The 16,765-nt window shown below is 30.7% G+C and overlaps 1 protein-coding gene across 4 annotated transcripts in view; it reads right to left on the reverse strand.

Annotated features, from left to right (window-relative positions):
• Nucleotides 1-16,765, reverse strand: part of Dus2 (Dihydrouridine synthase 2) — a 142,162-nt gene that overhangs the window by 112,399 nt on the left and 12,998 nt on the right. For all 4 annotated transcript variants that reach the window (XM_085815216.1, XM_085815214.1, XM_085815215.1 and 1 more), the window contains one exon: nt 708-799. Coding sequence is in view for 1 of the 4 variants with exons in the window: in XM_085815214.1 (XP_085671340.1) it covers nt 708-799 (92 nt within the window). In the remaining 3 variants the exon portion in view is untranslated. The remainder of the gene's footprint in view (nt 1-707; nt 800-16,765) is intronic.

Consider the following 16,765-nt stretch of genomic DNA (forward strand, 5'->3'; position numbering starts at 1 on the left):
CCAGCATTGGAAATTCTATTTGACATAATCGAAAGTTCAAATTTACTTTTATAAAATTGCTCTTACAGTCTGAAAAAAGTAATAAGCTGGATCCAGTTTGAAGATTAAGGAACAACGCAATCATCAACATTAACTGAAATAGATAATTTTAGCTTATACCGTCCATTATACATTAAACGCGCAGGCAAAAACGTATTCTGCACTTGCGCACACGCATATGCGCAGTCGTAAAGGTCTTACATGCACGGTTAAACGCCTATGCGCATGTGTCAACGCGGCGCATGCACAGAAAGTTTTTAGCTTTGAGGTCCGGATTATAGATAATTCCAGATTATGGGTGTCCGAATTAACGACTTTTGACTGTAGTACTTATTCAAAATTGTTTATGATATACTTGTTTAATTTTTATGCTATATCTTAATTACAATAGTTGAATGCTAAGCATTGCAACGCTGGGCGGCATGTTCGCGCCTGCGCATCTGTAATGTGATGATCAGAGGAGTTTGAGAATCGCCATCGACGGTGTAAGAGGGCTGGTCACAGCTATGAGTTAATTGTAATTAATTATGAGAATTAATAAAGAATCGAACCAGCGAATTTATTTAGTGTGTGTTATTTGGGATGAGATCCAAACACCATCAATTACATCACTCATAAAAGGTTAAACTTTCAATGTTTAAACTTATTAAAAAAATGCATATGCATACCAACTGTAGAACCACTTTACGTTTTTCCTTCTCGCATGTCCGAAAAACTACATTCTGGTCTTCATCAATAAAATCTACAGTATTTAGAATACCTAAATAAAAGAAACATATTGTGAATATTTATAACAATTACATAAATGTTTTAATTAATCTTTAATACATAATATACCAACAAGCTTAGGAATGAACAAATATATATGATTTACTAATAACAGGGTTAAAATTCCTGTAATTTTAATGCACGATCATGATTGATTGATTGCTATAATTTAGATTCCAGCCCTTTTTGACAAAGTAATACAGCTTACTTATTTTTAAGATGTAGTACCAGTTAAGTACAGAATTATATACCATACTTATCCTAAAATAAGAACCGCCCTACATTCTAAAATAAAATTTAAAAGTAAAAGTATATGTGAATATCTAATGAGATTAAAATTTATTTAATCTTGAGAGGTATGAAAGGCAAGCTACCTAATAATAATAATCCTTTCTTCCATTCTGCAATTTCTTTTTATTAAAATATATAATAAATAAGATTATAAGATTCTATCAATTTTAGAAAAAAAAAAAAAAAAAAAAGAGCAGATCTTCTTTTGTCAAGTAAACGGAATATTTTTAAAACTGAGAAGAAAGAAATTTTTAAAGACCTTTGATAATGATTTACTTCTTTTAAATATTTTATATGGATATGGAGCAAATTTTTTAAATGTTACATTCTCAAACTGTTATGGTCATACAGTGAAGTAAGCCAGACAGAAGTAACTCTTATTTCTCATATTATGCCAATCATTAGCTTTTAATGATCTTGATTAGAAAAATATGAAAAACAATTCACTTATTTTTCAAACATGAAATAAATCCTTTATTTCAATCATTACTTGAGTAAAACTAAATTTTTAATAATTCATTTCAGCCTCCTAAACGTATTGTTTATTGCAAATATGCGTTTCTAAGTGCTTCATATTTATTAAATTTCTTCATATAGAAACCACAGAAAAATTTTATATGTACTAAAAATTTAAAGCAAAGTTAACCATTTACATAGTAGATACATTCTGATTTTCTTTAATTATGATAATGCCATTTCTCATCCAATTAACTACACATATTTGGCTACTGAATTAAAAAATATTTTTCTGTTGTCACTTCAAGCATATACATCTATCTTAGATAATTATTCCAACTCTTCACCTTCCATGTCCAGATGCAGATCTCTGCAGAAATTAATTGACATTAACTCTTCACAATAGCAATAAATGAGTTTATTACTGTTGAATACCTACAGAAATTTCCTTTGAACCAATTTCCAACATGTATTTTTACACTTTATTAATATTTATTCCTGCTGTATTTTCATAAAGTGTTGCTTTTCTTAATGTTTAACTTGGTTAGAGTTGATTGAAGGGTGCCCCTTGGATTATCGCTAAGTTGTTGTTTCATTTATGGTAACCTGAGTAGTTGAATGCTATAGAAACCCTATTACGACGTAATTGGTTGTGTGATTGCGGTGAATTTGAATGATGAGACAGATTTGGGATAAGAAGTACGTTGTTATTTTCTGGTTTACATGGTAAAATGGCTGAATGTTGTAAGATTAATTTGAAGTTTCTGTACGATTTGGAACGGGAAAAAAAAAAAAAAAATTAATTGACTGGTGTGTAAATGAAGATTTACTTAGTTGACATTATAAGTGTCCTGTTTGTAGGAAGGAAATGCGTATGGTCAAACGTTGGAGGATACCAGCACTATGGAGGATATTTTTGGGGATTTATGTGGCGATGCCAGTGTACAGATTCCAGTTCAGATAATCTTAGGAAGTTTTTGGATGCTGTTAAGGAATTTTGTTTGACTGAAAACAGGAGGATTTGTTAATAAGGTACGTGGATATTTCCTTTGTGCAGTGCTGAGTTTCCTTTTCTATGTTATTTCAACTGTATGATTTAAAATATAGTTTATTGAGATTATATATTTTTTGTTGGCTGCTCCTTTGACTTTTTACAGGGTTCGTACACATTTCTTCACATGGAAATTAAGTACTTTTAAGGACTTTTAATGACCATTACTGAAAAAAATTAAGGACCTATGAGCAAATAGCAAATTAATAAATTCAATTAAAATATTATCTGTGCTTGAACTTCATTTTTGTAATACCACGCAAAAAACAAAATAGATCTGTAAGTAGGATGCATTATTATTAAACATAACTTAATTAACATAATTATTAATTAGTTTAAGCATAAAATATACTTTATGAAATTTATCAAACAGCATTAAATGTTTTAGACTTACAATAGTTCAGTATATTTGAAGAAGATAAGTAACATTTTATTTACATTTTACTAATAGTTAGTTTCATGTTAATTTTTTTTATGTCTCATTACTTGCTTAATCTAGAGGTTTAGTAAATAGCAGGTAGATTTTATGTCAAGCGTCATAGTTTAAAATGAGAAGTAAAATCATAATCAGAATGATTCATAAAAAAGACTGGCTGTTGTCACCACTCCTGCTTGTCTAGAGAGAGACCTGCTGATCAGAACAAACCTGTAGGCACAGTTAGTAAGTTTTGAAAGTTAGCTGAGCTCTGTCTGATGCCGTTAGTGTCATAGCTTCGTATAGAATTCCAGGAGTTGTAACTCGGTTAATATACTTTAAGGTTCTATTAAGCCACTAAAGCACTAGAGGTGATAAGTTGCTTTTTATTTTAAATTTCACTAGATGCGAAGAATAAGTTTTACATGAATTTTTATATTTTTGTGTTTTGTGTTGAAGTATCACTAAATATTTTACACTTTTAATATAACTGGACATATTTGAAAGAAGATAAGTTACATTTTAGTTAAGTTTTACTAACAGCTTTTTTATTTTTAATGTCTAATTTTGTCATATACTTGTTCAGTCTAGAGGTTTAGTTAATAGTAAGTAGATTTTATATCAAGCAGCATAGGTTAAAAAGAGCATTAAAATCATAATCAGCATGATTCATAACGAAAGACTGGCTGTTGTCACTGCTGCTCCTTACCTAGAGAGAGACCTGCTGATCAGAACAAAACTGAGAGGCCTAATGTGGGCACGGTTAACTAGTTTTGAAAGTTAGTTGGGCTCTGTCTGTTGCGGTTAGTGTCGTAGCTCTGTGTAGAGTTCCAGGGGTTGTAACCAAGTTAATATACTTTAAGGTTCCAATAAGCCACTAAAGCACCAAAGGTGACACTAAGTTGCTTTGTATTATTTTAGGTCTCACTAGATACTAAGAATAAGTTTTACATGAATTTTTACATTTTTGTGTTTAAACCTTGTGCCACGCTAAGGAATAATGAAAGGCAATAACTCACTTCATTATGCAGAGATAATTTTTAAGAGTAAGCAGTTAGTTATGAATTAAATTATGTAGTTAGAAAACCTTAGTCAGTATGGATTTACACGATTACTATTACATTTTACTCATTTTTTAACAATATTGTTAAAAGTCCCTATTAAAATCCCAACCTAATAAAATTTCACACTTTAAAATACATGCAATTTATGTCATGATTCTTAAACGATATTAGGATAATTATACATTAAAAGCTACAAAACATTTATGTTTTGTAGCAACAACGCTCAACAAAATATTTATACATCTTTTTAATTTGAAGCCTTCCAAGACATTTTGGCTTAATTTATATCAATTTTCTTCTCTTTAAACATCTTTCCTAACAATTAAAAATCTGTTTGAATACACAAACCAATGTTCTGACTAGTTTCTGCGTACTTCATCTCCTAAGTTATCAACTTCTCCACAATGTACCTATGAGGGTTTAATTAATTTGGTAAAAGTTAAATAGTCCAAAAACTCCCGACAGACATGAAGCAAGTTATCACTATGTCTCAAAGTCAGATAAACATTTAAATAAGCCTCTTATTTAAAAAGAACTTAAAGGCATGTTCTTATGCTAACCAATTCAACTGCAGTTTCTGGTCATGTAATTAAACAAGAACAATCAAATTCAAACAAAAAAATGTGGACTAGTGGTCAAAGACTAAACAATTTAATTTTAATTTAAGCTGGCTCAGTAACTCTATCATCATAACAAATTCAAATGTCAGCAGCGATAATGCAAAGAAAAAAGTTGCAAATTATCAGAGCTGGCAGGAACTAATGCAACGAGCAAGCGGAGATTAAAAACACATTCTGTCTTGCACACCAAAAAACCTTAATTTAAAAACTGCCTAAGCGATTTGCATTCTGGGGAGGAAATAGAAAAGGGAAATTATAATAAAGGCTGAAATTATAAACAACTGGGTAATTTACATCATAATACCTGTATATATATTTGAAAAATAATTGTCTTTCTCTGTATGTACTCAGTTTCTAAGCTGCTAATTTTATTTCTTTAGTAATATGAACATTCAGGAGAAATAGGAAATATATATGGTAAGGGCAGGTTACAGAGTTAGTGTGGCAGAATTTTTAGAATTTAGTGACACACCGAGCAACAAAATGTAGAAATGGCAAAACTTTTAGAATTTAGAGCAGGCACTGGAAGCAAAATGCAAAATTTAGGATCTACAGAGATAAGTTTAATATTCCCATGTGATTGCACCAAGTGGGAAAATGAATAGCGTCAGACCTGTGTATGATGCATTAAGACATATTAGATGAATCTCTTAAATTGCCAGTTTTCAATTTCTTTGTTAATAAAAAAATTCCTTTCTATAATGCCTGTCCATGTGATAAGATTAGAAGCATTTTTAATATTTTTCCTACTTGTGTCTAGTGAAAAGTAGAGAAAATAAAGGGAAGATAAGCATGTTAAGAAAAAGATTTTAGTATCAGAAGTAAAGCATTCAGATATTATGTTTTCATTGTTCTTCCAGATGTTCTCCAAAAAGTAAGAAATTCATTGCAAACTTTCTGCAAAATACATCCATTATGTATTAATACCATAGAGACATTTTTCATTTTCTCACAATTTTCTAAAATCTTCTGGAATGATGGGTCTATAAATCTTGCTTTCAAATCCTTCTAAACTTTCCAAGTTGCAATGTCTAATGTCCGGAAAAAAATTTACGCCTACCAATTTTGTAACAGCAAACAGCCAGAAATATTTTTTAAAAAAATCAGATGGAAAAAGTGTGAAATTAATTTTATAGAGAAAAACTGATGCATATTCTGAGAATTCTGACACAATTACATGAGAAAATTCTTATCATGAAAAATTAAAAAGAAGATATTTTTAATCAATATGTTATTTTTTAAATATAATTTCAATATATTACCATAATTTTAATGATATTTATCAATGTTGGAATGTTTAAAAAAAATCGTCGAAAAATTCTCAAACCATGGAAATAAAAATTTCTATACAAACTGATCTTAAAAATCGCCAAAATGTTGATAAGTCGCCAAATTTAGAGCCGTTCAATAAAAGAATTTCACATCCCCAAATGCGAAAAGTTGTTTAAGAGCTCTTCATTAGAAAAAGTGAAATAATTTCGAAATACTTGTTTCACTTCTTGCTCAGAAACTCTAGTATCTCACTGTTTATATTAGAAATAGGAACAAATCATAACCCATTCAAATAACCATATTTATAAGTAAACCGTCAAAAATATACCTCCAAACTGCTAATTCACACTCAAAATGGCAGATGTAAAAACAGACAGAAATTTCACAGGATTAAAATTAAGGACCTTCTGCCGATTTTGGCCAAAATTAAGGACTTTTAAGGACCAAAAATCGATTCCAAAAAACTTAAGGACTCTTAAGGACCGTACGAACCCTGTTTTTAAGTGAATATAGATCGATGTGTACATAGACAAAGTCAACAGAGTTCCCAATGCCTAGTTTGTGAAATTCTCTGATGTTTTTTGAAGTGAAAATAGGTCGATGTGTACATGGATACCGAGTTTGTTGTGCAATTCTTTGACTTGTTATTTTGGATTTGTGTAGCGGGGATTTTTGGTGCAGAAAGCCAAAATAACAAGTCAAAGAATTGCAAACTCGGTGTCCATGTACCGCAAAAATTGCCAATTACCGCCAAGTGGCACCCATAAATTTACCAAGACTCTTTATTTCATAAGAACCGGTGTATTTTCAAAATTTTGGCAAAAATGGATTACCTCAATTTCATTACTAGACAATGCCAAAAGCTCATCCAAAGAATACAGTTAAAATTAAATACAAATATATATTGATTACAACATGCCACAAGTGCTCTAGAGCAGGGATACCTAAACTTTTTTTCGGTCGCGACCCATTTATATCAATGAGATTTTTTTCACGACCCTAGGCCCCATAATATTTACGAAACTTTTGTGGAACCATATAAGCATTGCGCAAATCCGACACACACGTGAGCCAAACTCTAAATTTTTTCACTTTCACAGTACTTTGATATACTATTGCAGTTTTAGGTCATTAATTTCAAATTTTAAGACATAGAACAATGTGAACATTTTAAATAAGTAAAAGACGAAATGGAAACGTCACGTGTAGAGCAAGTAAAATCAACATTTATATTAAAAAATAAAGCGTCAAAACATTTTATTTTTTCTTTGCCTGTATTGTCTTATCTTTATCTGTTTTCAGATACATTCTAAAATTATTATAATAAATTTAAGAAATATTAAAACTGCTAAAATTTTTGGTGACCCATTGCTGCAGGCACCGAAAACCTCCACAGGGGTCACGACCCACAGTTTTAGAAACTCTGCTCTAGAGAAAATAAAAAAATGATACAAAGAATAAACAAGCTATATAAATGCTAATTACCATGTGCATAAGTGAAAATATATGCCAGACTAAAAAACAGATTATCTATTCAAAATATTTAAATATTTTAAATATTAGGGTTGTTTATATATATATATATATATATAAAGTAAGAAATTTTAAACTAATAATTCACAAAGAGCAAAAATTGAAATTTATTAATTATAAATTTCAAATAATCTTATAAATGCAACAAAGAATTTTTAAAATGTTAAAACTATAACTTTTTAAACAAGCAAAACCCCATTTAAAATTAATGAAATTTAAACAAAAATGAACATAACTGAAGAGGAATTCAATCAACTTCAATGCCACTTCATCAGGGGAGGGAGGAACATTGAAATCAATCGAATTTCTCTCCTACAAAAATCCTTGCTTTTCTGTATGCAGAATTAGCAGATGAACAATTTCAATGTATTTAAATTATAACACTTCATCCAAAATTTCTGGCCCTCCCCCCAAAAAGTGTTTTGTAATTACATATATAGACAGTACAAAGCTCAAAATCCGGACTCGTAGGGACTTCGGCGATTCCGAATTTGGGATTTTTCCGGATATTAGATCATCAGTTTAAATCTAGTAAGATGGCATGTAGAAATTATAAAATTTAAAATATGAAATCGTGATTTATGAAATAATGAAGTATTTATGATATGAAATTTACATCTGAAAATTTACAAGAAAAAAAAAGCTTAATATTTATTTGTTTACCTTATTAAATATTTCTTTTAATGTAAGTTGTTTAACCCTCTGGTGGTTTTGAGAAAGATAAGATATTGTTTTCTAAAGCATCACCAGCTTTGTCAAAAAAGACTTTTGAAAAATGCAGATACTTTCTTTCACAGAATGCATGAAAAGCGTTAAGTAGTTTTTTTTATCCCCCACACCTGCGGAGAATCATCAAGTGAACTGATTAGTGTCGGCTGTAAAAATATCAACCACTGTCAAAACTTTGCCCTTCTTGTAGTTTCCAAGAAGGTATATGTTAGCGTTTGTGATCCAACTTGTAACAGTAAGTCGGGGTTTATGTTACCAAATCTAAATTTTGTGAAAAACTGCAAATCCAGACATTAAAAGAAAAGAATTATAAATGTTTAATTTTTTCTGTTCATAAACCTGCGTGTATATGTGTGTGTACGTGTTTATATATATATTTATTTATTCATGAGCAATCTATATGCATATGGGCATAATATCAAAATATTTTTGTGTTTCTAGTAACCTTCACTTTAATTACTTAGTTTACCTCTTATATATGATTGCTTGCATAGGATAGATGCAATATTTTCTCAATGAAACAATATGATTTTCGATATGTTTTCCTTATTTTTTTAATACAGTAAAAAGTAAAATATCTTGAAAACTTAGAAAATTTCTTATTTTATTTTCAGCTTTGGGTATTTTTCATCCAGAGTTTATTTGAAACTACGGATATAAATAATATTTCACAACTTACTTGATATAATGACAGAACTAATTAAATGAACATGCAAAATAACTTGTTTATTTTCTAATCATAATCACAGACGTCTAAAATTTTTGTCACGCAATTTTCCACTTTTGTGTACTGCAATAAGTAAGGAAAGCCGCGAGTTTATTAATTGTACCATAATGATATTGCTTTCTTTAAAATCCAAGAAAATATCAATATATTTTACTATTCCACTACCTATTTTGGGGGAGAGGCTAAGAGCAAATAAACAGCTGCCCTTAGAAATCTGCGTGTTAAAAAATTATAAGAAATCGGATTTTGATTGAATCTTATGGCTTTATTAGTCTGCATACCTTTAATTTTTTTTCCTCTATATAGAGAAAGAATCAAACAGAGACACTAGTCTAATGCTCCTGTTACTTAACTTATTACTTTTTTTTTTAAAATTTCATTAATTTGATTATGGCAAAACACTCAAAGGTTATGTGCGTAAGGATAGGGATGTCTTTGTGGAGGAATTCTGAGAGAAGCTGGCTCGTATACACGTTGCACGTGCGGAAAACAAAGAAAAGGCCTACTCAGTGAGCTTGTTCGTGGGACTTGAATCCTGGGCCGAATTACCAGTGTTCAGAGAATTTATTGCTAGTCCACCTGATGAGCCAACATTCTTGATGTGTTTTATGAAACATGAGTTTTTGTATGTGCAGTCGGAAAATTTAAAATATTTTTTCAAAATATTATAGTTAAGTAGAGGTAAAGTATAGTTTTACTAAACATTTTTATCAGTATTGCTTTCAAGGTAACTACCTAATACAGAAACACAAGTTTTTTAATATTTATATTTATAATTTGGTTTTCGATACATTGAATTAAGATTATTTCCCAGAATTCACTACACTCTTAAATTTTATTTTTCAGTATAATAATATGCAGCTATTTTTAAAGGGTGCAAATGGTGAAAGTTTCGAAACATGAGAAGAAAAAAATTATTTTTGTACTAAAAAAATGCAAATCATAATGAATTTTAAAATAAAATTCTGTAGAACTGATCACGATTAGATTCATCTTCTTTCAGTTAGGTTTTCTCAAAAATATCCGTGTGTGTGCTAAAAAATGCAAATATTAGAAATTATATCAAACATGCACTGAAGAAGAAATAAGCTTTTTAATAGAAATTCAACTAATTTCAACGAATACCCGGGATAATATGATCACAATCCACCTGAATATCCAAGAATATCTCGGCAACATTCCTATAGGCTTATATTTATTTATTATTATGCACATGTGGGACTGCTATTTTTTTAATATAAAGAACATTTTACCCACCTAGGGTTTCCAACAAAAAAATTTAAGATTTTAATTTCCGTAAAATAAAATACAAAATAGACATTCTACGGCAAAACTGAAGTGTAAAACCCTTTTTATTTCTAGATTTTCAACTCTATTAGACAATAACATTTACACCATAAAAAATCCAACAGAGTTTGTAAAAAAGGTTAAAAACATTTCTCCTAGTAATTTACTCATGGTTTCTTTTGATGTAAAATCATTATTCACCAATGTCCCAGTGGAGGGTGCATTAAGCTGTCTAGAAACCAGACTTCGCGAATTTCATTTCTCTTGCATCGAAATTGATGAGTTAATTTCTCTCACTCAACTCTGTTTGAAACAAACACATTTTGTTTTCCAAAATAAATATTACAAGCAAACGAAGGGATTAGCCATGGGAAGCCCCCTCAGTCCCATCCTGTCTGATATTTACATGCATTATTATGAATCAAGATTGTTTGAAACTTTAAACTTCCTGGCATGGTTCTGCTACGTAGACGATAATTTTACCCTGTTTGAAGGTAATAAAGATGATTTAAATAAAGTTCTTTCAACAGTGAATTCTATTGATCCTGCTATTCGGTTCACTTTTGAACTTGAGACTTGCAATTCTCTTCCGTTTCTCGACATTCTGGTCACACGTAACAGATCCAACTTCAGTACTACGGTTTACCGTAAACCTTCATCGGTTTGCCTTCCACCACACTTTAGACAAGGGCTTTTCACCCAACATTATTAATCAAGCAGTTAAAAAATTCTCATCTCAACACACTAAAAGGCACACTCTTGTTTTAGGAGATTATAAAAATTCTGTTGTCATTCCCTTCTTTCCATCAATTAGCTATAAAGTTGCACATATTTTGCAGAAATTTAACTTTCGGATTGTTTATTCTCCCATCAATAAAATTCAGAGTTCCATACTCAAGGACCCCATTCCGGATATGAATTCCTGGGGTATTTATAGGATTCCTTGCCAATGTGGTTTAATTTACATTGGCCAAACTAAGAGAGCCCTAAAATTTCGCATCAAGGAACATGAGGCATACGTTACAAAAAAAGAAACACAGAAGTCTTCTGTTGCTCAACATTGTTGGTCCGAAAATCACACTTTCGATTTTTCTGCTGCCAAAATTATTCAAAAAACATCTTCCATTGGAGAACTGGATTTTGTAGGGGCATTTCACATTCATAAAAATCTTTCTGTTCTAGTTAACGATCTTAATTCCAATCCAAATTTGCCTTCGGCCTTTAAAGAAATTTTGTTCTAGTTCTGGTTTCACCAACAGATGGCGCCACTTGCTCATTCTTGTACAGGCTTTCTTATCTTATCTAATCATTATTTACTATCTTGTTCATTTGCAGTTCTGCAGCTGAGGATGGTGGTTCGGTAAAACCATCGAAACTAGTCCTGTGAAAAAGATTTTGTAAATATAACACTTCTGAATTAGTATTTATTCGGCGTGTTATTGTGTCTTAATAATAGTAATTTATAAATATGCCCAAAATATCTTTAAAAAAGTTTATTATTATTATTTTTTATTTACAGTACAAAGTCCTTAATCCGGACTAGTCGGGACTTCGGCGATTCCGGATTAGGGGTTTTTCCAGGTTATAGATCATCAGTTTGAATCCGGTAAGATGGCATGCAGAAATTATAAAATATGAAACCGTAATTTATGAAATAAAGAGCAATTATGATCTAAAGGGTATCAAAATTTACACACACACACACACAAAAAAAAAAAAAAAAAAAAAGCTTAATATTTATTTGTTTCCTTTATTAAACATTTCTTTCAATAAGTTGTTTAAGTTGCTTCGTTTTATGTGATAATACTTTCTCTTTAATTCTATAAACAGACATAATTTCTTGTTCAGTTACAAAGTTCCACTGTTCAAGTCCTGTAATTGCTGTGCCGAGAATACCGACTAACTTGTCAATTGAAATTTTTTCGTTTTCACTAACCTCTCCATCACTTTCTTCTTGCCTTTATCCACTTTTTGCAGCAATTCCACTTTTCGTTTGATGGACATCGAAACATGCTTTCACTTTGTAGCACCTTTGGCAGATCCAGAATCAGAAACTCTTTTTGACATAATTGAAAGTTCAAGGTTACTTTTTATAAAATTGCTCTAACAGTCTGCAAAAAATAATAAGCCGGATTTAATTAGAAGATTAAGGAACAACGCAATCTTCAACATTAACTGAAATAGATAATTTTACCCTAGCTTATACTGTCCATTATACATTAAAAGCGCATGCGTAAAGGTACACATGCGCAGAAAGTTTGTAGCTTTGAGGTCTGGATTAAGGACTTTGTACTGTATATAATTTTTAAAAATTTTATGTATATATATATATATATATCATTTTTTTATTTAATTAATTAATTAATTATGGGCTTAATAAGAGAAGTTAGGATAAATATCAATAACAGATTAAAGCGTACACGGTTCATGATGAAAATGCCGTCCAGAAAAGCTGCGAAGACCTTCATGCCAATGGTAACAAAAATAGTACAACATAATAATTATCATGCAAAAATTTGGTAAATGCAAGACTCAGTGTACAGTATTAACAGAAAATGTGATTACAGTCATAGAATAACATAATTAAATAGTACAATTTAAAACTAACAGTAATATACAATACTATACAATACAAAAACATGCCATACAGAAGGTAGCCAAGGTGCAATTCACCTTAATCCAGTGTGTCATTAAGAATGGCCATAGACCTTCTGATGTTACATTGATCATTTACGTCATAATCATAGATTTTAATTGCAGGGTTATTAATGGACTCCGGGTCTTTACAGAATTTCTTAGCAAGGAGATATTAAAAGGTCTTAATATGGTCAATTTTCAGTTCAGTATGCAGTCTGCGCTTTCGAACGTACCATAGGGCATTGGTAAGTAATTTCACTATAAACGGTGAATCAACTTTTAAATTGTTGCCACCAAATATTATCGCCCTGTATTATATTTAAAGAAATTAAATAATAAAGAATCTGCATGAATATATGTATATTTCTCGCATCGTGAAAAAAATGACAGTACCTAGAGCCATCAAATTTTGAATAACGTAATTCTACATCCGAGCATGCGAACCTGGAAACCCGAATTTAATTTATTATCTCTTTCATATTTTGTAAAACTTTAAGGGATTTTTTATAACAGTTTCAAAGTGAGAGTGGCAACACCAAGGAACAAAACATTTTTATCTCCAGCGTATGAGACAATATAACGGAAATTCTAAAGATATATGGTTTAAATGCAAAGAACATGATATTTAATAAATAAAGATAACACACAAAATGTCAAAAAATGTCCCTTTGGGCGTAATATAAAATCTGAAAGCTTTTGGATTTTATTTCAATGTGTCTAATTTTATAATTCCTTTTCAAAGCATAAACGAGCGTTAGCACGAAAGGGCTTTTAGTTTCAAAATGCCATTTTGCATCGAATCACTTTAAATGCCTGAATCATTTTTCCGAACTATTGCCACCAAATATTATCATCCTGTATTTATTTAAAGAGCCTAAATGATGATAATCTACATGAATGTATGTATGTTTTTCGCATTGTGGAAACGTTACTTAGAATATCACATAGTCCTCCACCCGAACAAGGGCACTTGGAAGTCTGAATTTGGAATCTGGAATTTGTTTTTATTGTCTACTTCATATTCTGTAAAACTTTAACAGATTTTTGATTAAAAACTCAACAGTTTCAAAGCAAGCAGTGGCAACACTGTAAGGAATAAAACATTTTTGTCTCCAGTGTGCGAGCCTGTGTACCTGAAATTCTAAATCTATGCTGTTTTGAAATATTTTTAGCCCAAAGTGGCGTTACCCCAAATGCTCTCGAAACATGTATGTGACTGTAAATTAAAAAAATTGCTCATCTGGATGTTTTCATCTTAAATTTATTAATTTTTGGGGGTACTGAACTCAGTTTTACATAACTTTTCAACCAAATGGTTTGCGCTAGCATTATTTTCTTATTTCTTTATAAAATGTTTTAGAAAAGTATTTAAAATAAATGGATCTTATATCAAGTTAAAGAAAGTGCGTAACTGTCATAAGAAAAACTGAAGCAAGGAGGATGAAAAGTTTTCACATACCGTATTTTTAAACTAATCTAATTGGCTTATTATAAGATAAATGCTATTATTATTTTTTTTTTTTTTTTTGTGATGATAATAATAGAAAAATAAGGACAATAAAGATGGCTGCAGATTTCTTTATGTAAAGTAATACATTTATATTAAAATAAAATTCACAATCCTTAATTTTAATAAAACAGAATTATATTTGCATGAGGTTTGCATACTTCATAAAAAGCATGTGTATATTTATATCCTATAAAATAATTTGTTAAAATTCTACAGGATATTTGAATGGGCTCCAGACACTCTATTTCATGAAATAACAAGCAAATATTTATATTACAACAATGTCTTTAATACGCTAATTCACCGAATGCAAATGATATATACTACAGTCAAAAGTCGTTAATTCGGACACCCATAATCCGGACCTCAAAGCTACAAACTTTGACGCATGCGCAGAAAGTCTTACCTTTTTTTGTGAACAGTCAGCTTACCTTTTTTTGTGAACTTAGTCTTAACAGTTACAATAGGCCTTATTTTCCAACACGTATTTTGAGCATGAGCACATGCATATTCGCAGCCGTAATGCGTCGCTTTGATGCATGTGCGGTAGACCTTTACGGCTGCGAATATGCCTGTGCGCATGCCCAAAATACGTGTTGGAAAATATGGCCTATTGTAACCCTTTTTCTGCATCATCTTTCCTCCTTGAAATATTTCTAACTTTTACATAAGGTTTAGTTCTTATTTTAAAGGGATATAGTAGTTTCTTCTACTTCGTTTTTAACTGCTGCAGTTTGTATTAAGAACGGACTGTTCCAGCCTAATTAAGATGAAAAAACGAAGCTTGATGTTACGTCATCTGGAAAGCTGAGTCGTGCCGATAGCTGATTGATTGCCGTGAGATGATGTCATGTCTACTTCAGGTATAAGTATCTCGCATCACTCTGGCTTATTCCTTCTGGTTCCTGTTTCTTTGCTTTATGGTATGGATAAAGGCATATCCTTTGTTTATCTAACCATTCCGAAATCTGTTTATCAATTTCACGCTGCTCTGCGGCGGGCGGGGGAATGCCGTGGCGCGCAATGAATTGGAAGTTGATCTGTCAACACCATCCTTATCTTCAGGGCAGATATTTTTATTCGGCTTATAATTCATTACTAAATGTAGTATTTTCTCTCAATGTACTCCGTCTTTGATATGATTTAAATCAAATTCCTCATCATTATAATTCACTTCCGATAGTGAAGAAAGTGACACAGAGGTTATTGAAAACGAAAAAATTTCAATTGACAAATTAGTCGGTATTCTCGACACAGCAATTATAGGACTTGAACAGCGGAACTTTGTAACTGAACAAGAAATGATGTCTGTTTATAGAATTAAAGAGAAAATATTATCACATAAAAAACGAAGCAACTTAAACAACTTACATTGAAAGACATGTTTAATAAAGTAAACAAATAAATATTAAGCTTTTTTTTTTTCTTTTTTTTTTTTTTTTTTTGTAAATTTTGATACCCTTTAAATCATAATTGTTCTTTATTTCATAAATTACGGTTTCATATTTTTAATTTTAAAATTTCTGCATGCCATCTTACCAGATTTAAACTGATGATCTATAATCCAGAAAAATTGATAATTCGGAATCCCCGAAGTCCCGACGAGGCCGGATTAAAGACTTTTGACTGTATATTCTCTTTTTTGAGCTTTTATAAAAGGAGAGTTATATAAACCATTTAGTAGGAATGGAACGTGATTAGTATTTTACAACTTTTAGCTGATATTATGATGATGTATTATACTGTTGTGTTGCCATTACTTACTTTCTTATACAGCTGAATAAATTTTAAAACATATATTCCCCTTCTTGAATTTGTTTCATGGCTCTAAAATTATTTGCGAGAAATAAATAGCTTGTTTTAAGAAGGAAACATTATATCTCAAATGACTTCACCATTTTTTTTTTAGACGAATACCTATTTATTCTGAAAATCTTAAAAAGAGTGCAAGCAGCTATGACTTTAAGTTAAGAAATTAATTGAATAAGGTTAGGCTTTCAGTTATGGACTATTCTGGCTACAAATATATGACAGACCTATGAGAAATTTAAGTGTCTGTAAAGCGATTGTGCGAAAAAAGTGCCATTGAATGTGTTGTTCCTTACCTTGCTAAAGAAAATTTAGGGAAGTAAGACGGTTCGTAGCACTTATAAAAGATGCTGAAACTATCGAAAACTGTGTTTAAAAATGCAACTTCTGTGTAGTTACTGCTTGAAAGTAATATTTGAAATTTCTCCTGCAAAATTTTGATTAAAAATATACATCAGTTCAGTTAATTTGGGTCAGGCGAGTATGGATTTCTTACTTTAATAGCATATTGAAAAACATATTATTCATTGACATATTTATTTCTTTTAGAGAACGAA

The sequence above is a fragment of the Stegodyphus dumicola genome, chromosome 4 (assembly GCF_044657685.1).
Source record: "Stegodyphus dumicola isolate Sdum_Otavi_A_Nest chromosome 4, ASM4465768v1".
Classification (NCBI taxonomy): Eukaryota; Metazoa; Arthropoda; class Arachnida; order Araneae; family Eresidae; genus Stegodyphus; species Stegodyphus dumicola.